The sequence below is a fragment of the Lacerta agilis genome, chromosome 7 (genome assembly GCF_009819535.1).
Source record: "Lacerta agilis isolate rLacAgi1 chromosome 7, rLacAgi1.pri, whole genome shotgun sequence".
Classification (NCBI taxonomy): Eukaryota; Metazoa; Chordata; class Lepidosauria; order Squamata; family Lacertidae; genus Lacerta; species Lacerta agilis.
Genome location: NC_046318.1, coordinates 84,770,350 through 84,796,918, shown reverse-complemented (window position 1 = coordinate 84,796,918; position 26,569 = coordinate 84,770,350). Strand labels below are relative to the sequence as shown.

Sequence of the window (26,569 nt, the reverse complement as noted above, 5' to 3'; positions counted from 1 at the left end):
AGCCATTTCCCCCCAAACCTTTGCTTATTTCAGGGCAACAGAGAAGTCCATTCAGATGCCCAGCTTTCCATCTGCCTTGCAGAGAAGTTCTACAAAACCTCAAGGGGAGCAGGAGGTGCTATTTTGGCTCCTGGGATGCTAGCTGGTCAGCTGCATCTTGCAATTAAGAGCAACCTGCACACAGGCCTGAGGGAACCCAGAAGCTCTGCTCTGGGGTTTCATCCCTGGAGATGGCAGCACAGCCTCAATTCAGTTCCAACGGATGATCTCTTCCGTGGCCATGCGTATAATCTTGTTGAAATCAAAATGTATGTACTTCCTCCAGAAACGCCGGTCTCTGCCATAAACCTGGGCTGGGTAGCGTGGGCTTCCTGTCCAAACGAAGAAAACTCAATCAGCCAACAAAAGAATTGCAAGTGCTTGGTCATTTCTCAAAAACAACAGAGCAATGCCAGCCATTAGAGGGCCCAACAGAGCCCCCAGCTAGGCCTACATTGTTCACACAGAGTTAAGGATTACCAGTTTTGTTCACTTTGCAGCAGCCTTTGCCAAAGTGGTAGCCTCCAGGTGTTTTTAAGGCTACAACAACCACCAGCCACGTCCAGGGAGTTGTACTCCAAAACATCTGCAATGCACCAGGTTGGAAAAGGCTGTCCTATAGCACTGTGGCAAATGTGATGCTCAATTGCCTTTGCCCTTAAGAGACCAGATCGTGAGCGAGCAGAAGTGCCCTCGGGAGGTTTTGGTGGATTTCAGCAGAGCAGACCACGGAACAGCTGGAGAATGACATCCTCACCTATGCCGTGGAAGATCCTGGCCACAGCCCTGCCAGTGAACTTCTCGTCTTGGCGGATAGACAGGAAGTTGCGGACGTCAGCTCGTATTTGCTCTTCCCAGTCCCGGAGCTGAAATTGGGAAGCAAAGCATACTGGGAGTTTAGTTACCGATTTGGACATGTTGAGCTGTTTTGTACCAAGTCAAAACACTGGGCTCATCTTTGCTCAGCATTGTGTACTTGCTAATTGGAAGTATCTCCAGAAAGGAGTTTTTCCCACCTCTGGCTTAAAAGGGAGAAGAGAGCTCACTTCTTTGCACAGGTAGAAAAGTGGGCAGGGTAAAGCTACTGATTATCTAGCTCAGAACTTTCTGGAACTTTCCAGTCCCTTGCTGCCTGAGCCCTTTTTAAAACGGGAGATTTCTGCCTGCAAAGGAGGTACTCTGCCACTGAGTTATGACCCTCTCCTTTGAAAAATAAGAGGCGTAGCAGGATTAGAACCCTCCCCATCTTCAGAGCAAGTCCCTAACCACACATCAATGGAGAGCACACAGTTAATATGAACAAATCTGCCAGAGGTTCCCCTACCCACCCATCGTTATCTCAGGAGGTATTTAGAAAGCCTACTCAGACCCACATATAGCATTATGGAACAGATGAGGACCATGAAGTCCCAGGAGCATTGCAGGATTAGGGTACAGGAGACAGTGGCACATTTCCACACATGGTGCCTGACTGTCTTGGAAGCCACAATCTGGAGAAGCCCAATAGACACGCCTGTGTCAATCTATGCTTCTGTGCCATTAAGAGGAGGAGCAAAACATCATCTCTCACTTTAATGTCTTGGAGATCCTCAGCGCCCTGCTCTTCGTTTGGGAGTGCATCATCTGTATCCTTCTCAAAATAATCCATCAGCAGAGACTTCAGCTGGGCGCTCTTTTCCTCGCCCCCGTGGTCGCAGCACGAGGCACAGGCGCGGAAAGCCACACTGCTCAACAGACGAGGGAGAGAGAATACTTTTCTTTTTGCAAATCTTTCTTGGCTGCAAAGGGAATCTTTGTACGAGTTAACACTTTATTATCCCTTTGGAAGGGGGCTGTGCCTCCCACCCCTCCTCAGCATCCAGCCAGTCTGTGACAAGCACCTGTTGTGTCCATTAAACGCAAGGTGGTTCTCCCTCCCTGTTAGAACAGGAGCTCTTTCTCCCCCCCCCCCCCCCCCGGCCACCAGACTGAACACATCCTTCTTTCGCCCAGCTTCTCACATGCAGCAGAGCCCACCTTTTAAAGTGGCGCCAGTTTGTGCCTACCCACCTCTGAAAGGCCTGGAAGCAGGCCTGCAGCTGGGAAAGGGCAGCTTTTTCGCGGCCCGTCACTCGCTGGTGCAGGAAGTCACACACCGAGTCCAGCTCATCATCGGTGAGATCGCTGTAGGAGCGCAGGTGGAAAGCGAACTCGCTAAATTCTACGAGGATCCCGCTCTTCCTAGACACATGGGAACCTGTGCCGCAAGAGAAGGGGAGAATTAAGAAGAGGCCTGCAGCGGAATCAGGCCACTTGGACCAGCATCCAGGTCTTGGTGACCAACCATGTTCCCCTTGGGGGAGGACACAAGCAGGGCATAAGCAGGGCAACATCACTCTCCCCACTTGCAATCCCCAGCACCCAGAGGCTACCACTTACGACACTAAAAGTAGAACACAGCTGCTGCGGCTAGTAGCCACTGACAGTCTTACCCCCCTGAGCCTGTCTACCCTCTTTTAAAACCATTGAAATTGGTACACCCTACGGAGAGCTTTCACCATGGCCCGTTTTCAAACTATCCCTACGGCCTATCTGTCAGGCAGATTTGCAAAAATCCCGGTAGAGCACTGTATATGTCCTTGTCACATGAGAACCAGAGAGGACCTCACGCATTACTTGTTGTACTGTCCCATCTATTCGGCATTCAGGGATGTGATCTTACAAACTATTCCCAAATCAATAGTCAACTCTGAGGACCAAGTAAAATTTCTGCTGGTGGACACTGACCCACGGATTTCCCACATGGTAGCGGTCTTTGTGGCGAGGGCTATGAAAACTAGGGTAGGGTTCACGGATGATGTAGTGAGGGCCCTCCCATTGCTCTCCTAACCTGTTGTTGTATCCTCTTTCCTGTATGGTGGGGGGATTTGGGTTTTGTCTCCTTTGCTGGGACAGCGCGGTAGGAATTTTAACTTATTTTAATAATTTTATTGTTTATCTTTTAAATAATGTTATATGGTATTTTGTGTAAAGGCATGGACCTCACAAATTTAATAAACTTGAACTTGAACTTGAAATTGGTAGACAACGCTAGCATTTGTAGCAGCCCGCAGTTATGCACTGGGCAAAGAAACCATTTCTTGTGTCCGAGTTCTGAATCTTCCAACGTTCAATTTCACTGGATGGTTAGGTAGAAATCATGCAAGACCCATTATCAGGGAGGCCGGCGCCATGTACGCCACAGGGTAGCCTGGCCACAAAATCGGCAGGAACCGAATGGCTGAATGGTAGAGTGAAAAACAACTCCAGCTAAGGTGCAAGGAGGGCTCTGCATGTATAGTAAAAATATCCTGGTTGTGGAAGCGTTTTCAAGGATCGTGGTTAGGTGAAGAGATGGTGTAGCAACAGGGGTGGCAGGTGGTTGGCTAGGAAATAAACAGCCAAAATGACACACATTTCCTCTCTATGGTGAGTGTTAAGGGATACGCTCTCACATTCTTTTGGACTATGTCTGGCAAGGCATTGTGGAATAGTCTGACTGTGAGGATCTGAAAGGGTTACACACAGATCTAGCTACGCCGTCCCACAGGATCTGACGTTATGTTTTACTTTGTACATAGGACTTCTGTAATTCTCAGACCGAGTGTGAAGGTTGTTTTCGTTTTTGCTTGTATCGGAGAGGAGTCATGAACGCCTCATCTCCTGGCATTTGATTTATGCTACGCTGTAATAAATCTGCTTTGCTGACAGAGAAGGAGTCAGTGTACGTTTGTTAAAGACTGCTGTTTTTACAAAGACGATATTGCAGGAGGCTGTGCTTCGGAACGCTGTGCATTTCGACTCTGCTGGTGAAAGTGAAAGTATTTTTGAACTGCGTAATCGGGAAGCCTACCGGACCCATTTTGGTGATTTATGGCTTCTGAACGCGGGGGTTTTATTGCTCCTGACCCCTCGCAACACAAAACTGACTAACTGGGAATTTGGTGTGAGCCTCCACCTTAAGCCCCCAAAGGGAGTTTTCTCCCACTGTTGGGTCAGATATTAAGAGAGTGAGGATTGCCTTGGAATCACAAGTTCCTCCATCCTTGTCACTCAGAAGGCCTTTCCCTCTAAAGAACAGCCCCCCCCCCCCAAAAAAAATCCCCAACCTTCCAGCCGAGATTAAACAAGGGATGAGCGGCCGAGAAGATGTGGTTTCTCTGCTTCCTTCCCGAACCAAGACTGGCTGGGGGCTTAGGCAGAAGGCCTGGCTCTCTGGGACAGCTGTTCCCATCCCAGCCCACTTAGGCAGGCTTCCCACTGACTGGCTACCGTTCTGAGTGCTCCACTGCAGCTGACGGAGAGCTCGTTTCACCGGCAAGACCTCCCATCCCATGGAGTCGGCCAGCTCAATGACGTCAAACTCCACAGAGCTGGCATGAGCAAGGTCCACCCCTTTCAGGCGCTGCTGGGCCAGACAGACGGCAAGAGGAGGGCACCTGGGGGAAAGGAGAGGAAGGGGTCAGCACGTGAGAAGTCCGTGTAGGCCTTTCTCACTCCATATATTTTAGGACTGTGAATTGTTTTAGCTTACTTTTAATATTGTGTTTTTAAGTCGCTGTAACTGGACCTGAGACAGTTTAGGGTGAAAGGCAGGTAGGACAGCTACCTAACCAGGTTCACCTAACTCGTCCTATTTGTGGAAGCCCTTTGCAACAGGGCTCTCCTCCCCCTCCCCTGCATGCCCTCTGAAATTAGCTCTGGGTTGGTTGAGACAACCCCCATAGTAGTGTAGGGGAGCAGAAGAGGGTCTATCATTTCATCTGGCAAGCATGGATTCAAGTACAGATGGAACGATTGGAAGAGTGCAGAGTTCAAATCCACCCCTAATAAATTATCGTAATCATCAATGGGACAGCCTCAATTCATCCAGCGAAATTGATTCAAGAACGCAAGGAATACCCAGCTCCAGTTAGGGCCCTGTATGTACTCCCCCTGATCACACCAAGCTGCGAGCATGAAAACTCACACCTGGCACAGAACGTAGGAGGCTTCTAGCCCTCATGTTTTCCAGCTGAGCTGTCACTGCAGCAATCTGTGTCACTCCTGGGGACACCTCAGAAATGGATTGGAGGACAGCTGTGCCAAACTCCAGGGGGCTGCAAAGTTCTTTATGCTCCCTTTTCTGGCCTAGCAGGGGGTCAGTTATTATAATTCTTATTATTTCGATTTACATCCTGTTTCCCCATCAGGAATGATACTCTTAACAGCCTGTGCAAAAACAGCTACACAACGACAAGCGATTAGAACAGCAAAACCATATGTGCAGGCACACAAAGACAAAACCTACAATTTATTGTATTATTACAAGTGTGAGAATGAATCAGCTTCATGAAAATGTGCTTTGCTTGACTCCTTTAACCAGGCAACAAAATCCTCAGGTTTGCTTTAAGGCTGAGGGTGTCAAGCGACCCCCCACCATAATCCAGACTCTTCCCTTGGGTTCTTTCTGGGTCCCTTAGAAAGCTTATCCACGTGCCATCCTTTCCCAGTGCTCAGTTTCCCCCAGGTCCCTGCTCAGAGCGATGCAAGAAGCCACCTTCCCCTCCGTACCTTTGAGCCACTGCCCGCAGCTGCTGAGGGCCGCCGTAGCAGACCACCCGGCAGGAAGAGAAGGTGGGGTGCAGGAGCTCCACCCACTGGCGGGGGTGCAATTCCAGGTAGCACAGAAGCGTCTCTATACCTGAACCAAGAAAGAAGAAAACACTCAAGCTGGAAGGGGGCATCTACTGCTGCTGCTGCGCATCCATCTCTGGTGAAAATCCTTTCATAGAACCATTGAAATGTAGAGTTGGAATTAACCCCAAGGGTCATCCAGTCCAACCCCCTGCAATACTCAGGGAATGTCTGGCCCAACGTGAGGCTTGAAGCCACAACCCCAAGATTAAGGGTATCATGCTCTGCTGACTGAGCTATTTCACTCCAAACAAAACCCCATTTTTTATGCCTTCTGTTTGCAAAGGAATCAGAGCCAGTGTTCATTTAAGCTTGATATAAAAAACAGTCTAGCAGAGAGCGCCACTGGCACATCTGCCCCCCCCCCCCATATTTTGCAATGACGCAGAGGGATTGTGGGCAGACTGTGAGAGGAGATCCACCTGGGCCCAGGGCAAGGAGGCCCCTGGGGGCGCAAGGAAAAAGGCAGGAACTCCATCCTGCTCCCTTCCAAGCCCCTATTAACCGCCATGTGGCCCAGCAGTGTTGTGCAGTGGTTAGAGCACCCGGGAGAGACCAGGGTTCAAATCCCCCATGAAGCTGACTGGGTGGTGGCCTTGGGCCAGTCATTGTGTCTCACCCTAACCTACCTCACAGGGTGGCTGCTATTGTGGGGATTAAATGACAAGGACCTGGGAAAGACCATGGTTCAAGTTCCCCACTTGGCTAAGAATGTCTTAGTGCATGAGTGTGCCAAAGGCTCAGAACCAGCAAGAGGAGGAAGCTGGGCAGCCACCAGCAAAGACACAGGGCAAGGGGTGGCTCAGCAGTTATGGGGCAGGGGCTGGCCCTGCCCTCGTCCTCCTTTGGGAGCAGGAAGTTAACCACCGGTCCGGCCTCCTCACCTTCCTCTCGGAAGTCCAGGGCCTCCACAGTTTGCTGAATAGGGATCGCTCGCTCGTGCTTGTAACAGACCCGAGGACGGCCATCGCCAGGATCAGGCTGCTCTTCGCCGCTCCCTTCCAAGGCAGCCAACATCTCCGCATCGCCCACTTCACTGCCCTAGATGTAAAAAGTGGCTTTACTGCACACAGGAGAGACCAATGGCAGACCGGCAGCAGGGAAAGGAAGAGACCACAAACGGGATTCAAATGACAAAAAAGGAGATTCCGACTGAACATTACAAAGACCTTTCTTTGTAATATTATTACAAGCCGAGCTGCGAAAGCTGCAGCAGCGAGGCCAGCATGACTATGTGTCTGTTTTTATCCTGGGGAAAGCCACCAGTTCTACCAGCTTTCTCACACACGTGATGTTTTTGTACTTTACTATTGTACTTTACTTTCGTTTCTGGCTCAGAGATGCCGGACATGCTAATGCACAGCTCTGACTTAATGAGCTGGAAAGCAGAGGCATACTCTGCATTTTATCTGCAATAAAGTAGTTTTAGCCTTAATGGCTTGTGTGTGTTGTTCTTCACGCTGGGGAACAATCGCATATTATCAATGTGCCCCTGGACTCGAGTAGCCAGGAGTGCACGAAGGCTTCGTACCAACCTGGGGGTCAGTCTCACAACTTGCCCCCGCGGGACGTTTGCTAACAGGCAATAGCTCTTTGACAGAGGAAAGGACTCCCTCTGGAGGTAGTGGACTCTCCTTCCTTGGAGGTTTTTAAGCAGAAGTTGGACGGCCAATTGTCATAAATGCTTCAGTTGCAATTCCTGCTCCCTTGGCCAGTAATGCAAGATGAGCGCCGCAACCCCAAAGTCGTTCGCGACTGGACCTAACGGTCAGGGGTCCCTTTACCTTTACCTGGCCTTGAGGCCTGCACTTTGTTAAAGAGGAAATGTTAACTTCTGGTATTGCAATTTTGCTTGTTTACCCTATGATAGAATTGAGTTGTTTATTGATCCTCTTTACACAATTTTGTAATTTTTGTATATTGTTTTGCTCTGCTTACTTATATAGCTTTGTGCCCTGCTCTGGGATTGAAAACATTCAATCAAGAGTGGGCAATAGATACTGCAAATGAAGAAGTGGCGGCGCCTGCCAGCACTCTTGACCCTGTGGGCTATCAGGAAGAGAAATGCCACCCCCAGAGATCTCTGCCTTCCTCTCTTCTCTCTCTCCTGACCTTGCTGAGCTCCTGCTGTTTCTCATGCAGCTCCCGGCACTTGCAGGGAGGGAAAACCTTCTGTACGAGCCTCTTCACAGTGAAGAAGTCAACCGTGTCAGCATAGATGTGCCGTCTCAGCTCGTGCAAATCCTCACCCTAGGGAGAGAGAAGGGCAGCCGTGTGACCTTGTGGGGGAAGGGGGAAAGGAGACACGAGTGCAGAAGCGGCTGCCACCAGGCAAGGCACACCCACAAGGACCAACCCGAGCAGAGTCCAGCATTTGGGATGTCAGTCAAGTCCAATATTCTAAGGGAGGACCAACTGCCACTGTGTCAGTTAGCTTTGGCTGTAGGTCTGTAAGGCTGCTGCTGCTGCTTAAAGATGTGCTAAGAGACTCACTAATATAGTTTATATATTTTGTTCTGTAACCTAAATATGTACATGAATGAATCTGTCAGTAAATTATTTTTGTTGTTGTTCAGTCGTGTCCGACTCTTCGTGACCCCATGGACCAGAGCACGCCAGGCACCCCTATCCTCCACTGCCTCCCACAGTTTGGCCAAACTCATGCTAGTCGCTTCGAGAACACTGTCCAACCATCTCGTCCTCTGTCGTCCCCTTCTCTTTGTGCCCTCCATCTTTCCCAACATCAGGGTCTTTTCTAGGGAGTCTTCTCTTCTCATGAGGTGGCCAAAGTACTGGAGCCTCAACTTCAGGACCTGCCCTTCCATTGAGCACTGCATTACTTTACTTTGGTTATTAATCAGATGCATGTGTATCTTTATTTTGAGGGGGATGAAGGGATTGACAATCAAGAAAGGACGAAAGACTCAAACGAGTCAGCAAGCCGTTTGCCGCTGTGCAGGTTTAAATAAGGAACGTTTAACTCTGCAACTATATTATATAAACATTCCCACACAGCAGGCCTTACCTCTGGGTGCAGGAAGAGGTGGCATTGGGCTGGTTTGCCATCTCTGCCCGCCCGCCCAATCTCCTGCACGTAGCTCTCAAAGTTCTTGGGCATGTTGTAGTGCACCACGCCCCGCACGTCCGACTTGTCCAGCCCCATGCCGAAGGCCACCGTGGCCACCACCACCCGCAGCTGGCCGGACATGAAGTTGTTCTGCACCCGGCGGCGCTCAGCGGCAGACATGCCGGCGTGGTAGGCTTCAGCGATCCACTTCAGGGGGCGCCGGATGCTCTTTTTGGCTATGAGGAAATTGGGATTTAAAAAAGAGAGAACAGGAGCAAGGCTCACTTGACAGGGCTCCGAGAGGCTTTCGGTCCAGAACTGCTCTCCGGCACTGGGAACTGCAGCTTCTTCCTGGAGAAATCCAACAAGTGCAGCTCCCAATGGCAGCACAAAATTTTGTTTTTTTAAAAATAATATAATAATAAACTTTTATTTATATCCCGCCCTCCCTGGCCGAAGTCGGGCTCAGGGCGGCTAACATCAAATATATAACATTAGTATGAAATCGAACAATAATTAAATTACCTCCTAAAAACAGGTCAAAATCAAATCAAAGTCTAATTAGATGGCTTTCCGCAGGGTTAGGGTTGGGAACAGTGAATGCTCAATGGCCCAACTGTTTACGCTGATCTTATATGGGCCTGTGAGAATGCTGGGAGGCTTAAAGATATCCGATGTATGGTAAATATTATTCGAATACTATCTAAAGTAATATAGACATTTTCTTATTGATAATATAGCAAAGAGCTATGGAACAGTAACCAAGCAAAGTGATGACAATAAGTGTTAACCGCTTTCTTTCAAAGCTTTTTTTTTTATTTGTAATTGGAATATTTACCGTACATTTCTGTAAAATACTGTGTAAATGACAAATAAAAAATATATTCACAAAAAAAAGAAGAGAATGCTGGGAGGACTCTTTCGTATTAGTTCTTATAGAAAAAGAAAAGGGGAGTCAGGCTGAGCCCTGACCAAAGGCCTGGCGGAACATGAAGTTGCCCTGTTTGACTTCTGCATGCTGCGCTGCTGTTAAAGGCTGCTGGCGTGAGTAACCTGAGACAGCGCCCCTGAGTTCGCTGCCCCATTGCAAGGATTCCTGGGGTGCATGGATATTTCGGTGTGTGCCTGAGTATCTCCTTCGGACATGTGGCACTATTTTTCTCTTTGGCTGACTCTGAAGCTTGGGGTTCAGTGCAAGGTAGCCACTCTGTAGCTGGAATTTAGGTGGTAAAATTTAGTAATTTTAGTTATGTTTTTACAGGGTATTTCAGCTTTTAAAAAAAATTGTTATGACACACTCCAGGCCTCTGGAGTGGAGCCAACTATAAATAAATGCATTTTCAGTTTGGCCTGAGAAGTGGAAGAAATAAACCACCAGCTCTCCTGTTTTCTGACCCCACCATTTCCCAGCCTGCCTCTCCCAACAGGCAGCCAAGCCACTGACCACCACCTTTTGCTTTCTTCCTCTTGCTAGCAAGGCTGCTGCTGTCCTCCTCCTGCTCCTCAGCATTGGGGGGTTCTTTGAGCTTCACACCCTGGAGGCACGTGCGGATAAGGGCTGCGATCCGGACTGTCTCCTCGCGGCGTGTGCAGTAAACTATGACTGAGTCTAGGCTCCCAAACCTCTCCCCTTGCAGCAAGGTCACCAGGGCCTGGAATCAGAACAAAGTTGCCAACTTTGAGGCGCAGGACTGCCTCCCTAGATGCTCGAGGGAAAGTGACATGCATTGCTCAGCATGGAAGAAGGGAATGCCAAAAGACCATCACCGGAGAGACAAGGGACCCTCCCAAGACTCCACAACATATACGATTTTCTCTATTGTCATTGTCACATACAGAACAATGAAATTGAAATATCTACATCGGACATGCAAAAACCAACAAGCCTACTACCCTGAAAATGCCTGTCGACTCATTCCCCATCCTGCCTATGCATAATTAAACTCCTAAACTTTAATACTCTACCTGATTAGCCCCCTAAAAACTCTGGTGCCCTACCACTAAAAACAAACACTCCCTTAGTGACTGCCTTACACTGCATTTAAAATTGCTTTTGGATAGAAACTGTTTCTCAGGCGGCTAGTCCTGGTCTTTATAACCCTGTACCTTCCAGAAGGCGGAAGCTGAAAGAGATCGTTTCCGGGGTGCGCACTATCCTGCAGCTTTCTGATGGCACCTGGAGGCATAGATTTGATCCAAGGTGGGAAGAGGGCACCCAATTATTCTCTCCGCAGTCTTTACAACCCTGGACAGCATTGTTCTTTCCCTGGCCGTGCAACTCCCAAACCACAAACAGAGTCCATAGGTTAATACACTCTCAACAGTACAATGGTAAAATGCCATCAACAGGTCCTTTGAGAGGTTATATTTCTCAAAAAAAATGTAACCTTTGCTGTGCTCTCTTCATCAGGTCTTCACTGTTTTCTCCCCAGGTTAGGTCATCTCTCAACATATGGCTGGAAATCAGCAACCAGAAAGACTTCTAAAGATGGAGCCACCCAGCCACCCACACTCTTCCACACAGTAGCGATAGGCGGCAAGTCAGACCCCAGACTCACCTGGTCCTTGTCTCTGTCTGCAGAGACAGAGAGATGCAGGTTTGGAGGGACAGCCGCAGAACGCACAGCAATCCCCTTGGCCTCCGGGATGCCCAAGTGATGAGCCACATCCCGCGCAGTGGAGAGGGTGGCGGTGGCTGTGAGGCCCAAGAAGCAGCGCACGCCCAAGCGGTCCCGAAGAACCTGCCGGAGAGAAGGTGTCACCTAGCCAGGCTCTGCTGCTCACAGGTGTTCCTCGTGCACACACCTGCGTTGCATCTTGCTTCTGTGCGCACAGATTCCATACCTTGCAGAGGCGAAGGTAACAAGGGCGGAAATTGTGGGACCACTCTGAGACGCAGTGTGCTTCATCGATGCAGGCAAAAGCTACTGGGGGCAGCTGATCCGCTGGTGGGAGGCAACTGGATGCCGAGACGCCTCCCCCAACCAAGGCCTCGGGGGACAGCAGGAGTACATGAACCTTCCCAGCCTTGACCTGCAAGCATGGAAAGCCGGCAAGTCGTGAGCCATAATTTCCCATTTTAACATTTCTTTTAAAAAAGACTACAGGTAGAAAAGGCATGTTGTGCTTTGAGCATTTGACAGCATACCACAAATTTATTACTGTTTACAAGTTGCAAACCGGAGGCTGGAAGGAGCCCAGGACACCCTAGAATTTTGCAGTTACATCAAGAGTTACGTAGCATCTGCATCAGTCGCCTCACCTTGTCCATAGCAGCCTCTCTCTGGGTCTTGGACATGTTCGAGTGTATGCAGACGGCTTTCAGGCACTGGGGAAGGCCAGAGACCTGCAAAGGAAGCACAAAATGTGTGTCACTGAAGGAAGAACCAATGGTGGACACAGAACAGTCAAAAGAGATGGAGATCCCCTCAAGCCACATTCAGGCTCCCAGAGCTACCTCCTTGAAAGCTATTCCTCCTCTGTAACTTCCTCCGAGGGGGTGAAATATGCTGAGGTTCACGCTAAACTTACTCCCTAATGCTAGGATCATGTCATCCAACAAACTTGTTGGAGGAGGGAAATGATTTGCAGGCAGAGGATCTAATATCTGAAGGAGCGTCTCCACCCCAATAGATCTACCCGGACACTGAGGTCCAGCTCTGAGGGCCTTCTGGCGGTTCCCTCATTACGAGAAGCCAAGCTACAGGGAGCCAGACAGAGGGACTTCTCGGTAGTGGCACCCGCCCTGTGGAATGCCCTCCCACCAGATGTCAAAGAGAACAACAACTACCAGACTTTTAGAAGACACCTGAAGGCAGCCCTGTTTAGAGAAGCTTTTAATGTCTGATGACGAGGATGAGATGGTTGGACAGTGTTCTCGAAGCGACTAACATGAGTTTGGCCAAACTGCGAGAGGCAGTGAAGGATAGGCGCGCCTGGCGTGCTCTGGTCCATGGGGTCACGAAGAGTCGGACACGACTGAACAACAACAAATATTGTGTTGGAAGCTGCTCAGAGTGGCTGGGGAGGCCCAGCCAGATGGGCGGGGTGGGGTATAAATAATACATCATTATTATTATTATTATTATTATTATTATTATTATTATTATTATTATTATTATTTATTTTCTTGCTTAAGAACCAGGAACAAACTAGACTGGAGTTGGAAATCTTTTCAAGGAAACCTGCTTGCAAATAATTCGAAATTATATTCTTAGAAGCTGAACTCAACATTTGTTCTTACAGATATACCGCTGCATGTGAACGCCAGGCCAGAGAGTCCATCTACCTGAATATTACCTCCTCTCACGGGCAGCAACTCAGACAGAGGGTCTTTCCCAGCTCTGCTACCTGCCATTACGACTTTAAAAAACTGACCAAGAAAAAGTTGCTTTATTGAAAGGGAGTTACTGGGTGGTTGTTTTTATTTTGATTATATACTTTGTGGTTTTATATTTTGATTTTGTTCTGTCAACCACCGGAGACCTCCGGGTATAGGGTGATATATAAATTCAATAAATAATAATAATAAAGCAGTTTTGTGTCAAAAATTGGTTTGTTAAATAGACAAGAGCTGCCTGCAGTGTCTGGCTGAGGCCTTGCTCCTCCGCTGTCGCAGCCCAAAGCAATCACAGCAGAAGACCAGAAGCACACTGCTAAGGTCTGGGAGGTGGAGGTTGAATGCAGAAGGCCCCAGGGAGGGCTAGGAAATGTCCGAAAACCAGGGGAACCGCTACCAGTCCTTGTAGACAACCCTGGGCCAGATGGACCCATGGTCTGCTTTGGATATAAGGCAGGTTCCCTGTGTTCCTAAATCTAGAGCCTGGAGAGCTCCCCCCCCCCAATCCCTGGACCACAAGCAAGGAAATGACACCACCCTCCTCCAAATCCAAAGGCACCAGCAAACTTACTTGGTCATCCATAAGCGATACCAATGGTGAGATCACCAAGGTGATGCATTTGGACCTCTTGCTGTACAGGTACGCAGGGAGCTGGTAACAGAGAGATTTCCCCATTCCTGTGGACAGGACCACCAGCGTAGAGAGCCCTAGAGAAGGGGCAGAATTAAGAGCAGCAGCAGCAATCTGCATGGGCTGCCTACAGCAGTGATTCCTGCACTGCAGGGGGTTGGACCAGATGACCCGTTGAGTCCTTTCCAAGTATAAAATTATATTGTTGGTGGCATCCGTCTGCAATGGACTGCGCGTACGGGGGTGAAGTCAAACCTCCTCGGAGCACAAGCCTGGGCTGTGTGTCTGGAGGTCCTGGGCTGCCCAGACAACAAGACCCCCTTCTCGGACTCGCTGACGGGGTCCAAAGGAAAGCAGAGCAAGACGTTTAGAACCAGCTGAGCTGCAGGACTTGCCAGAAGGAGGCGTATAAGACGTCACCCAACCGCCTTAGGGACTCTGCTCCACATTTGTGTAGGGTTTACTCTTTAGCCCTTTCTTCTCCTGAAGATATCCCGCAAGGCAGCTGATGTTCAGGATCAGTTTTCCTTCTCCTAGATGGGCTACCTTCCTAGGTTGATGAGCCCTAACTGTCCCTCACCTATCTCTGCAGCATGTGCAGGAACTGCCTTCTTGACTGTTGGACCCGCTCTCGGTCTCGTCCACTCAATCCACTGGAGCCTATCTTCGCATGCAGGGGAAGTCATACAATTTGATGACTCCATGTTATTGGGCCCAATTCAAGGTGCTAACATTAATGTATAAGCCCTTAAGCAGCTGGTACCTCTCCCCATATCAACCAGCCCCTATATAAATCCAACCCTTCAGTGTTGCTTGGAAGTTGCATCTGGCAACAGCCTTCCCCCACCTAGTGCCCTCCTGGTGTCTTGGACTTTAACTGCCATCAACCTAGTTATAGAATCCTAGAATCATAGAGTTGGAAGAGACCCCAAGGGCCATCCAGTCCAACCCCCTGCCAAGCAGGAAACACCATCAAAGCATTCCTGACAGATGGCTGTCAAGCCTCCGCTTCAAGACCTCCAAAGAAGGAGACTCCACCACACTCCTTGGCAGCAAATTCCACTGTCGGACAGCTCTCACGGTCAGGAAGTTCTTCCTAATGTTGTTCTTCCTAATATGGCACAGCCATATTGTAGTTCAAAACATCTGGAGGCCACAGGGTTAGAAAAGGATGCAGCAAGACCACATCTGGTCACCAGCAACAATTGCTTGGCTGCACATCCAAGTAAACTGCATCCCTTTTTTTCACTCTGCATTTCCTGCAAGATGAGGAAGTGTCTTGCAAACAACCCTTCTCACCTGAGAGTATCCGCATAATGGCTGCTTCCTGTCCTGGCCGGAAGGTGGCGTAACCCAACTCAGCCAACGCTTCCAACACTTCTGGAGGGGTCTCTGCATAAGACACAGAACAGAGATCCAGTCAGGAAAGGGGCAAGGCCTGTCCCCCGCACACTCATGGAAGCATCAGGAGAAAGAGACGTAGGCAGAACTTCTGCAAAACCCCTTATCAGTGAGACTGAAGCCTGTCCACAAAACTGGCAAGAAGCACTTTAGGAAAACCTCACAGCAACTGTTAAGAGTGAAGAACACACAGGGCCTTTTAACTGGGGATCTGACGCACAAATTCTGCTGCAAGTTCTGCCTCACCACAGCATGGAGGCTGGTGACAACCAGCCTTCGGGGGGGGGGCAGCAGAGGCACCCTTTTGGAAACTTACCTCTCACCTTCCCGTCCTGCCCCAGTTTGTAGAGAGGTTCTGTTGGCAGAGGTGGCGGGAGAAGTTCCAACACGGGCCTCTGCACACACAGGTGAACCTCTTCCTCCTGAGCAAGCTGCTTCAGGTCTCCTTGGCTGCTCTTGCTTTTGGCTGGCGAAGAAGGAGGGGGGGGGAGGAGGAAGAAGTATGAATATTATTATCTTTATTATCAATTAATTAATATACCAGCTGGACCGTAGTGTCTTTGCACCAGCTGCAGCCTCTATACCAGCTGCGAGGAAAGCCCCAAATTATTTCTTCATCTTGACACCATGGCGCTTGTATCTGCTTACAGAAAAATGCCCCGCTAGCACAGCGGCAACTGACCTGTGACAACTTCTTCCTGATTTGAGACCTCTTACCTGAGACCTTGCTGTAGGCAGTGTTGGTCATCCGAGCCACTTCCTCCAAAGTCAGCAGTGGCACCTCCTCTTCGGCAGCAGAGCCATCTCCCTTCAGTTGGGGGTCAGCAGCAGAGAGCTGCTCAGTAGCAGCTAAAGGAAGAAGAGATGCCGCTTTGGAGCCATCAAAATAATGGGAGGGAAATGCCTTCCCCTTTGGGAAAAGGCTGTAGCTCAGGAGTAGAGCATGTGCTTTACATCAGGGGTGGCTGAATTCTAGTTCAGGTGCCTGCTGTGCCCCCCAAACAGCAACTGCTTTTGACCACACAAGACCACAAATTCTGGTAGCAGTGGGGCAGGCACAGCCCAGCACACTGGTGTAGATGCAAATCACCTTTTCCCTATTGATCAGTTTGATCATTTGACGAGGGAAGACAAACAATGCCATCCCCCCTCACCCCATTTGCACATTTCAGTCGGGGGGGGGGTGTGTTCCTGTGTTTTCATGCAAGAACATGGAGTGGCCATATGATGAAATATTGACAAAGGGTGAAAGAAGCCCATGGGCCAAAAAAAGGTTAGCCCACCTTGCTTTACATGCAAAAGGTTCAATCCCTGGCATCTCCAAGTACAGTGGTGCCCCGCTAGACGAAAATAATTCGTTCTACGAGTGTCTTCGTAGAGCGAATTTTTCGTCTAGCGAAGCGGCAATGCAGCGCGGAGGTTTTTGCGCGCGCAAAAAAAAAACGTCTTGCGGGGCAGCCTTCCGCTAGCAAATGCTTTTCGTCTAGCGAGGCATTCGTCTAGCGAGGCATTCGTCTAGCGGGGCACCACTGTAGATCTGAAACCCTACATTGATGCTGTCAGTCAGCATGTGGACAATACTGACCTTCCTGGTCTAAGGCAGCCTCCTGGGTTCCTCCTCCTTCTGCAAATATGGCCAGGGACTTGCCCTTGCATTGGCCCAGGTTGCCCTGAGCTTTGGTACAGTTGCAGGAAGACCAACTAACTACAATGACTTATTATGTCCCATCCAGGAACTGTGGCAAGTGTTGGCTTGTTTCAATGGAACTATAGCTAAGAATATTACCATCAGCTTGAACTTGGCTTGGTTCACTAAACAACCACATGCCACTAATGAGAGGTCACCAACCACACATCACTAGCAGCCAAGGTTAGCTGACAAAAGTTTCCAACCTCCATCTTGCAGCTGAGGTGGAGGATGGGCAAGAATCTGAGGCTCACACACGCAAAACTAAACTATGGGTTTAACATTAACATACAAACTCAGCAGTCATTATCTGCTAGATGTGCTAATCCTATGGCCAGAAATAGTGTCTTCCTTAGAACACATTCCAAGAAGTCACAGGACAATTGAGGTAGCCTTCATGTCCTAATACAGTCTCAGAAGCGGTTTCAAGTCAATTAAAAAACCCAAACGAAACCGAAGGAATGGCCAGAGCTGATAAAACACCTAAAATCACCTGAGGATTAGCAATAAAAAATATCTTATGGAGTCAACACGACAAAGTGGTCAGCTGCTTTATAACGAGGACTTTTTCCTTCTCTTTGTGCTTGACAGCCAGATCCAAGACTCTGCTGACAGGTTTCCTAATAAAAGGGCAATGAGTGTTTGTAGACATTGCAGGAAGTTGTGCAAACTCTGCAGCTAACTCCTTCTGTCTGCCTTTTTGTGAAAGTCTTTGTAGCCATCCAAAACAAACTTGACATGTCTTGTTCTCTTAATGCAAAGCATGCCAATACCTGGTCTTTATTTTGTGATAATCTGGCCATGACAGCCGGGTGGCCTTACCTCTCCCCTTGCACTGGGAAGCCCAGTGACCAAGTTCTCCACACCGGAAGCAAGTGTCAGAGCCTCGGTCCAAGCGCCTGCCACCTCCTCCAAACTGTTCCCCCTTTTTCTGCCACTTCTGCTTCCATACCTGTCAAGACACCAAAAAGACGTGGGCTAAGTCAATGGGCGCCTCTCCTGCATCACTACAGGAGGTTGTGATCAGGCTGTGTGAGTCATGGGCTGGCCGAGGACCCAGCTGACGGCTCCCGTGGCTTGTGGGGGAATCTGTTAGCATATATTTGGCAGGAGGGTGCCCCAAAGTGTTCTCGTACCCGTTATCCCCATGGTGGGAGTAATGAGCTCATCCCCTCTCTGACGGGCTCTCCAGGCTTGGCAAAGCCCTGCCCTGGTGCCACTGAAGAGTGAGAATAGCTCCATCTGCCCTAAAGGGAAGGGGTCAACGGCCACCTTTCAGGAGCTGGAGACACACCCACCCACCGCCCAAGTCTAGGAGGAGTGAAATGAGAAGGGAGCAGAAGAGCTCAGCCCACCAGGAGGAGCGAGAGGCTGCGGGAGCACTCATAGCTTTAGTGATCTCTTACCACCAAGAGGTGTGCCTTCATGTACTCAGATCTATAAATTTATACATCCGCACACTGATGCACAAGCCCATGAGAGGTGGTGGGCTCTCCTTCCTTGGAGGTTTTTAAGCAGAGGCACGATGGCCATCTGTCATGGATGCTTTAGCTGAGATTCCTGCACTGCAGGGGGTTGGACTAGATGACCCTCGGAGTCCCTTCCAACTCTACGATTCTATAACAACTGTGACCCCCACCCATGTAGAAGTGCAATGAGGCAGAGACCCACCCACCCCACACAAACAAATGAAGAAACGGCAAAACCGTTGAGAGTAGTTCTCATTTCCCAAAATGTTTTAAACATATTCTTCTTCATGTGAAACTAAATACAAAATTGAATTCAATTTCCTCCAGAGCAAACAGGCTACTTCAACAGTTGGAAGTTCCACTCAGATACAATTCATTCCAATTCTATTTTAAAAGGCTGTAAATACCACTAAAGCTATGGTTTTCCCAGTAGTAATGTATGGAAGTGAGAGCTGGACCATAAAGAAGGCTGATCGCCGAAGAATTGATGCTTTTGAATTATGGTGCTGGAGGAGACTCTTGAGAGTCCCATGGACTGCAAGAAGATCAAACCTATCCATTCTCAAAGAAATCGGCCCTGAGTGCTCACTAGAAGGACAGGTCCTGAAGTTGAGGCTCCAGTACTTTGGCCACCTCATGAGAAGAGAAGACTCCCTAGAAAAGACCCTGATGTTGGGAAAGATGGAGGGCACAAGGAGAAGGGGACGACAGAGGATGAGATGGTGGGACAGTGTTCTCGAAGCTACTAACATGAGTTTGGCCAAACTGCGGGAGGCAGTGGAGGATAGGGGTGCCTGGCGTGCTCTGGTCCATAGGGTCACGAAGAGTCGGACACGACTGAACGACTGAACAACAACAACAACAATTCTATTTTACAGGATGTAAATACTGCTGAGTCAAGAGGCAATTTACCTGCTTGCGGAGCTGCCTCCCTTTCAAAGCGTACCCTTTCACGTGAGATTTCCTCTTGAGATTGATTCGCACAAAGTTGCCATCCTTCTTTGGTGGTGGCCTAGAAAGAGACAAGATCCCTTTATTGTAACGGTTCAAAACAGGGTGCCTCATGTTCAGTTGATCTCTTGCACAGTCACCGGCAAAAAGGCGCAGACTTAAGCACCAAAGCAATCCTGATTCCCACCAGCCCCTAAGGAACTGTATTTCTTAAGAAGGTTCTGAGATCTCTCTTCTCTCTCTCTAGGTGAACACAAGTCCCACAACCAGATTTTTGTAAGGGTGAAACGTCCTCAAAGTGGAAAAGGAAGGGTGACACTGTGGTGTTAATAAAACAAACCATGCAAGCTGTCAGCATGAAGAAACACTGTAGGAAGGTACTGCGTGAAATAACTATTTTATGTGACAGTAACTTGTAGAATGCAAAATCAGGATAGGGACATCAGGAGGGATGGACTGCACAAACCACTCACTTTCTAGTACAAATCTATGAGTGCATACCGAAACAGAGGAGAAAATTACAGGTGGGTAGCCGTGTTGGTCTGCCATAGTCGAAACAAAATAAAAAATAAAAAATTCTTTCCAGTAGCACCTTAGAGACCAACTGAGTTTGTTCTTGGTATGAGCTTTCGTGTGCATGCACACTTCTTCAGATGCACAAGAAAGCTCATACCAAGAACAAACTCAGTTGGTCTCTAAGGTGCTACTGGAAAGAATTTTTTATTTTTTATTTTGTTTCGAGAGGAGAAAATATTAGATTAAGTTGTACTTCGAGGATGCCACTCTTTCTCTTAAATAGCAACTCTCCAGGCTATTCCTTGGTCATACAAGAGGAGCAAGAATCCCCAGCTCCAGCAAGCTCCCTGGACATACCTGCAGGCCAGGTTGCTGGATCTCTCACTCCGTCTGGGACACTCCTCCCCATCGACTTCCCCAAGTAGGTTTTCAAAGCAAACTGGCGTGCCTGTTCCACTTTTGTCTTGCGCCTCAACAGTGTCCTGACCATCAAAGTCATATTCACTGGGACCTGGCTTTTGACTAGCACCACACAGTTTTTTGAAGCAGCTGCCCCCCGCTACCTCTTCAGTTCTCTTGCGCTTTACGCCAGAGGTGCCACTTTGGGACCTGTCCTTGCCATCTTCTCCGTGGGCTTCAGGATCCCGTTGCCTCTTCTTGCAAGAAGCTTTTCCTCTCTCGGAAGGACGACTCTGCTGCCTATCCTCCACTTTGCAGAAAGCACCACTCAACTGCGGCGAAGTTCCCTCCCGAAGCTGCATCTCGGTTTCCTGAGTGGCATCATTTGTGCAAATCTCCAGTTTGTGGCTATGCTTGAAGGCAGAAAACTCAGCTTTGCCCACAGTGAGTGCGGCGTTTGCTCCTGCTTTGCATAGAGTCTCACCTGCTGTATGGTTAGCCTGCCCACTGGGCTTGCAGTCGTCTCCAACACTTTGGACCAGGGGCTGGCTCTCCACCGCATCTCCTTGACTGTTTCCCCTGGGAGAATTCCAACACTTTTCCTGTTCCTGCTCTGCAAGGTGGGGAGGAACACCCCCTTTCCCCTGGGAGTTGAGTCCTGGTGAGCCCTGGCCTGGATCTGGGATAGAAGAGCTGTCTCCAGGGAGCCCCCCTCTTGCCTGCCATTCTACCCCTTGGCACCTGTCCAGCCAACCAGGATCCAGGCTACTCAGCCGCTTGGTCAGTGTCTGCTTCAGCTGCCGAAACTTATCCAGCGGTGGTGGCGGCCTTGGCTTTGGGTCAGAGATGGGGAGCTTCTTAGGAATCAGCCCTGGGGATGAAGGTGGCAGGAGGGTTTCCAGTTCCATGGGATCGGGGCAAAGCAGCTGATCTGGGCTATTTTGTAACAAAGGAGCCTCGGGTGGTTTGGGAGACACAGCCTTTGTGGTGGTTTGGTGCAAGTCCTTCTGCACTGCTGTGACTGACTTCCTCCTGGGGGTGAGGGATTTCCTTAAAGTTACAGGGCGTTCCTGAGATCAAAAGTAAAATTCAGTTAGTTTCCAGCAAGTGAACCTACCTATATCCCCAACACTTTCCCCTCTTACTTTATACCAGAAAAGAAAACCTTTGAAGCTAAGGACAACAGACAACCTTCCCTTCCCTACTGGGAATCTTTGTGACAGCAGCCAAAATCTCTTGGGAAATGCATGTTCATGTGTCTGCAAGGTCAAATTATACAGATGAGTAATTATTTAGGTAAGGGAAATGAGCGCAGACTTTCCAAACAGCCTTATCCCTTCGTCTGGCTCAAGGTGCTCATCAAGTTTGCAGACATCATTGAAACGGAAGGAAGTGCAAAGATTAGATCATATCGCAGGCATAGTTTAAATGGAGTTGGTCCTTTTGTTTCCTCAAGGGTCTTCAGCCTTCAGAAGCTACCCTGTCCCTGCACTCAGCCTGGGCTCGAGGCTAGAATTAGTCACTCACCAATCACACAAACCTTAATAGCTGACCCCAAGTTGCGTTTCAGCTTCATGCCAAAATATTGTACAGAAGCCTGCAGTGTGTCTTGATCCTGCGGGGTCAGTTTAGGAGCCATATTTCCTCGATTCAGGTGCGTACCCCAGCAATCCGACTCAGGTACCTTGGAACAGAGACGAGGGGGGAAATACGGGCGGAAGTTTTAGAGGGTAATTACAGCATGCAGAACTAATGGTGTTTCCTGCTTGGCAGGGGGTTGGACTGGATGGCCCTTGTGGTCTTTTCCAACTCTATGATTCTAACGTTTGTAAATTTTAGTTGCAAATCGTTCCTCTGTGCAGCGCTACGTTTACATATCAATATTGTAGTTCGTTTTCCATGCAAATGCAATCATTCTCCAACTATTCATACTTATATTACATTTATATCCCACCTTTCCTCTAAGGAGCTCAAGGTAGAGTTCATGGTTCTCCTCCTAACTTAATCCCCACAACCATGTGAGGTAGGTCAGTCTGAGAGTGAGTGACTGGCCCAAGGCCATCTAAAGGAGAGCCAGTGTGGTGTAGTGGTTAAGAGCAGTAGACTCGTTATCTGGGGAACCGGGTTCGCGTCTCCGCTCCTCCACATGCAGCTGCTGGGTGACCTTGGGCTAGTTACACTTCTCTGAAGTCTCTCAGCCCCACTCACCTCACAGAGTGTTTGTTGTGGGGGAGGAAGGGAAAGGAGAATGTTAGCCGCTTTGAGACTCCTTCGGGTAGTGAAAAGCGGGATATCAAATCCAAACTCTTCTTCTTCTTCTTCTAAAGAGCTTCATGGCTGCGTGGGAATTTGAACCCTGCTCTCCCAGGACCTGGTCCAAGCCTCTAACCACTACACCACACTAACACCTTATTGCCTTCTGAAAACAGTTCAGCCCCAACACAGCTTCATCTGGTTCACATTTAGAGGCTGTAGGTGACAAAAATGGAGATGGGGGAGGGGGTGTTAACAGGCGGCAGGGGTTTTTGATCTGATAATAACGAACATGGGCTCAAGCCTTTCCCCTGCAAGGTCGGTGCCCACAGACATCACAGCTGCAAAACACGAAGTCCCTTTGTTACCTGTTCTGCTACTGGCAGCTCCTGAGTTTCTTTCTGGCAGATGGCTTCAGATTCAAGGAGGCCTTGGTGTCCTTTGGTTTCTTTCAGTGCCTTGTACTCTTTGTACAGTTCTATGCACAAATAGCAGTTCAGAATGACTTCTAAGCTGATGAGGAATTACCTGCCCAAATCAACTCTGGGGTCTATCAAACCCAGCATACACACTCTCCCTCAGGTAGTAGTAATATTCAGGTGTGACAGTTCTAGATAATGATTTGAGAAGAGCCTTCCTGTAGGGAGGTCTTGTTCTGATAGTTTATGTTTAGAAATTCACCCACTGGGTTAGGCATTGAGGCCTGCAGCTTGAGCTGAACGAAACCACAGTAAACGTTGCAAGGGGCTGAGATGAAGAGATGGAGAGCTTCAATGCACAAAGTCCCCCCCCCCCCGATCTGACAGGCCATGGCTCTACAGAGCTGCTGCTAATCAGGAATGACAACACTCTACAGATGGACTGTTAAGGGAGCCAGCCACAGTACCTTTCTGCAATCATGTTTCCATGTGTTATAAGGGGTCAATTTCACAGCTACTGGAAAAGCATATTAAGTAAATGGAAAAGCACTTTGTACACTGAAAACCCCTACACAAATAAAACACATTTAGATGACAATGGCCCAGTACTGACTATATAAGTGATTAAGGCATGTCATTTCAATTTTTGGGGATCTTGTGTTGTCTGTGTTTGGGGTCTTGCCTGAGTGTTGGGGTCAGTCTGTCCGTGAATTGGAGCCTGTGTTACATCTTGAATTTCTGAAGCAACAGGAATACTTTATACCTTATATCTGTATCTGCAAAGCTTACAAACTATATGTCTATATATCAATGTCTGGAACTGTTTTACCGAGCCTAATCTTCTACATCAGTAAACTATTTTGGACCTTAAGCTGCCTCTGTGTGGTAAATGGAACTGGGGGCAACTTCTGCTACATGGGTGCCTCACCTCAGATCCCCAACAGTAATTGTTATTCAATTAGGGTTTCTCAGCTCAGCATCAATACTTTAGATTTGCAATGCTACCTTGTTTTTTTATAATGTTTGTATGCTATTGTTTAACCTCATTTATCTTCTTTTCTGCAATGCTTCCCACTGAGGCATTTGCAGGGGAAGGTGCTGGAATAGAGAGGTTGCCCTGAACCAACCAAGCTCTTCCTACCTTAAGACAATGTGTTCTTAAAATGAGCAGTGACAATTATTCTGCTGGTTGAATTTTTGCGTTTTAATTAGCAGGAGTTACAGGGTTTTAGAGTTCTAGGCTCTCCTTACCACCATAGGGAACTGGGAAGCATACATGTGACTTTGGGGAGCAACTTATTTGCAAAACTTGCCAGCTGATCTAAACTATTCCAAAAATTAAAAGCTGTCCCCTTGATTAACCTAAAGCTGGCTTGACATCCCTTCCACCACCGCAGTACACAAAAACAAGTATGCTATGGAGAAGAGTCACACTTACTTCTGACCTCTTCAGGAGCTGTTGCAACATCAGCCTAGAAAACAGGTGCAAATTTGTCAGGATAATTTTAGAAATGTGAATGGCTACAGACATGCTGTCAGCAATAACTCAAATGTCCATCCTAGTCTACAGTGTTCCAAATACCTTGCCAGGTCTCCTCTGGTGCTCCTGAAAAAACAAAACCTCCCAGTTTTTCAGCAGGAGTTTAACCTTGCTACATCTGTCCATCGCTCCCCAAGACAGGCTTCCAAAAACTGCACAAGAAGACAGAAGTTTTAGGTGAATATGTTCCAAAAGAACCCTTCAGAGCTGGGTTGGTAGCAGGCAGGAGGCCCCACTGCCCATTATGCACCCAACAACATGCAAGTCCAGAATATGTTACACGGCAGGCAATTCATAATTGGAGAATGCAACTTTCAGATTTAATATTGTTCATGAATTATTAATATTTAAACAGTGTAATAAATATAGATGATATACGGCCCTCTCAATGGCTGCTCCCAGACAACTCTGGAACTCCCTCACTAGAGAAGTTAGACTGACTCCCTTCTTACTGTCCTTCAGCCAGCAAGTGAAGACATTCTTGTCTCAACAAGCTTTTCGGAACTGGCTGCTTTTAAGGAAATGGCTGGTGTTGTGCTGTTCTTATTGTAATTATCTGTGTGCTTTTAATACATCTTATTAAAACGTCTCTTCAACCAGGCGTGTTTGGCTGATTAACAGTCTAAGGCTTTTAAAATGTGTTTGTTTTACTATGTATTTTGTATTCTCATTTTGTGTTTTTTCTGATGTGAACTGCCCTGGGGCCTTCGGGTATATGGTGGTATATAAATGTAATAAATAATAATAATAAAGAAACATTTAATAATAAAATAAATTATATATCTGTTTAATGGTTTTTAATTATTGCTCCCCCCCCTCCATGTTTTAGCTGTTTTTGTTTTAGCTGTAAACCTTAGGTCACAGTCAGGGGACCCCCTCCTCAGGAAAAGAGTGGGATATAAATAAACAGTGCTGCATCGTTTTTATTTATTTAAATAACTGTCACTTTCTATTGTTATGAGAATATAAGGTCTAAGATATAAAATAAATGTTCATAAATGTACCAGGCAAACATAAATATATAAACCACATGTCTGAACCAGGACAGGAAAAGAGTCCTAAATCCATTTTGACCTCAAATATTCCTCTGTAGTTTGGATGGAAATGGGAGAAGCCTCCTGTTGTCTCTGTGCCCACAAATCCTGCCTTAAGGGCACAATGGTGTATGAATAGGGTGAGCCTGTGACCTGGACTCAGGAATTAAGTATTTATCATCACACAAAAAAATGGCCTGGCTGTCCAAGTAAACCCATTAACACAGGCATAGGCAAACTCAGGCCCTCCAGATGTTTTGAAACTACAATTCCCATCATCCCAGAGTTTGCGTATACCAGTCCTGCCAGACAGGATTCTCTTGTAGACCGCCCCTTGAGTGACGTATGGTGGTCTTGAGCTACAGGGTGGCAATTTCAAAAGTCTATATAAGGGATTGCACACCAATGTTCGGGGTTCCTCCTCCCTCCTGCGTGGGGGGTGTGAGCACCCTGTTGGAACAGTTGAATAAAGATCAGGCTTACTGGCTGCTTTGCTTCTCAATATTCTCTGGTTGGCCTCTTTTATTTTCTCCTACAGATAGAGAACCTACATAAGGAGTCTATACGGGCTCTTGGGTACCCCCTAAGGGGAAAGGAGCAGTTTTTCTTATAACGCTATATTCCAAAAGGGAAGAGAATGTACATTGCTTCTCTGCCAAAGTATGCTCCGGCACACATTGAGGTCTCTCTCATGCCTGCACCACATGCGAACTAAGTCAGAGGAAGCTCTGTGGGAACATAACTCTTTGGGGATTCTTAGCTGGACCCACTAAGGCTGCCGTGATAAAGTTCCCATTGGGATTCCCCGCCCCCCACAATGAAACAACACAACAATGTGGCAGTCATCACCATACATGATAAACATAAGAAAAAGAGGAGACATCCGCCCCGAAGAGGGGCACTGAAAGGGACCTAGGCATCCGGGGATCCCTCCCTAGGCTGGAAGGAACCCAGGCGTCCGAGCACCCCCTCCTCGGGACACTGGAAGGGACCCAGGCGTCCGGGCACCCCCTCCTCGGGACACTGGAAGGGACCCAGGCGTCCGGGCACCCCCTCCTCGGGACACTGGAAGGGACCCAGGCGTCCGGGCACCCCCTCCTCGGGACACTGGAAGGGACCCAGGCGTCCGG

General features: G+C 48.3%; 1 protein-coding gene across 1 annotated transcript; it reads right to left on the bottom strand.

Moving 5' to 3' along the window:
- Positions 1 to 183: 183 nt before the first annotated feature.
- On the bottom strand, positions 184 to 24,638 carry RECQL4 (RecQ like helicase 4). The gene is made up of 24 exons (XM_033155975.1): positions 24,448 to 24,638; positions 24,304 to 24,337; positions 22,815 to 22,924; positions 21,734 to 21,877; positions 20,152 to 21,263; positions 19,240 to 19,339; positions 17,681 to 17,810; positions 15,889 to 16,020; positions 15,488 to 15,637; positions 15,070 to 15,162; positions 13,711 to 13,847; positions 12,063 to 12,146; positions 11,645 to 11,833; positions 11,359 to 11,541; positions 10,251 to 10,452; positions 8,759 to 9,036; positions 7,846 to 7,983; positions 6,618 to 6,774; positions 5,611 to 5,740; positions 4,330 to 4,496; positions 2,089 to 2,275; positions 1,610 to 1,763; positions 797 to 905; positions 184 to 371 (listed from the first exon to the last, which is right to left on the bottom strand). Exons 1-24 carry the CDS (start codon positions 24,529 to 24,531, stop codon positions 250 to 252), a joined length of 4,326 nt encoding a protein of 1,441 aa, XP_033011866.1. The 5' UTR covers positions 24,532 to 24,638; the 3' UTR covers positions 184 to 249.
- Positions 24,639 to 26,569: the final 1,931 nt, after the last annotated feature.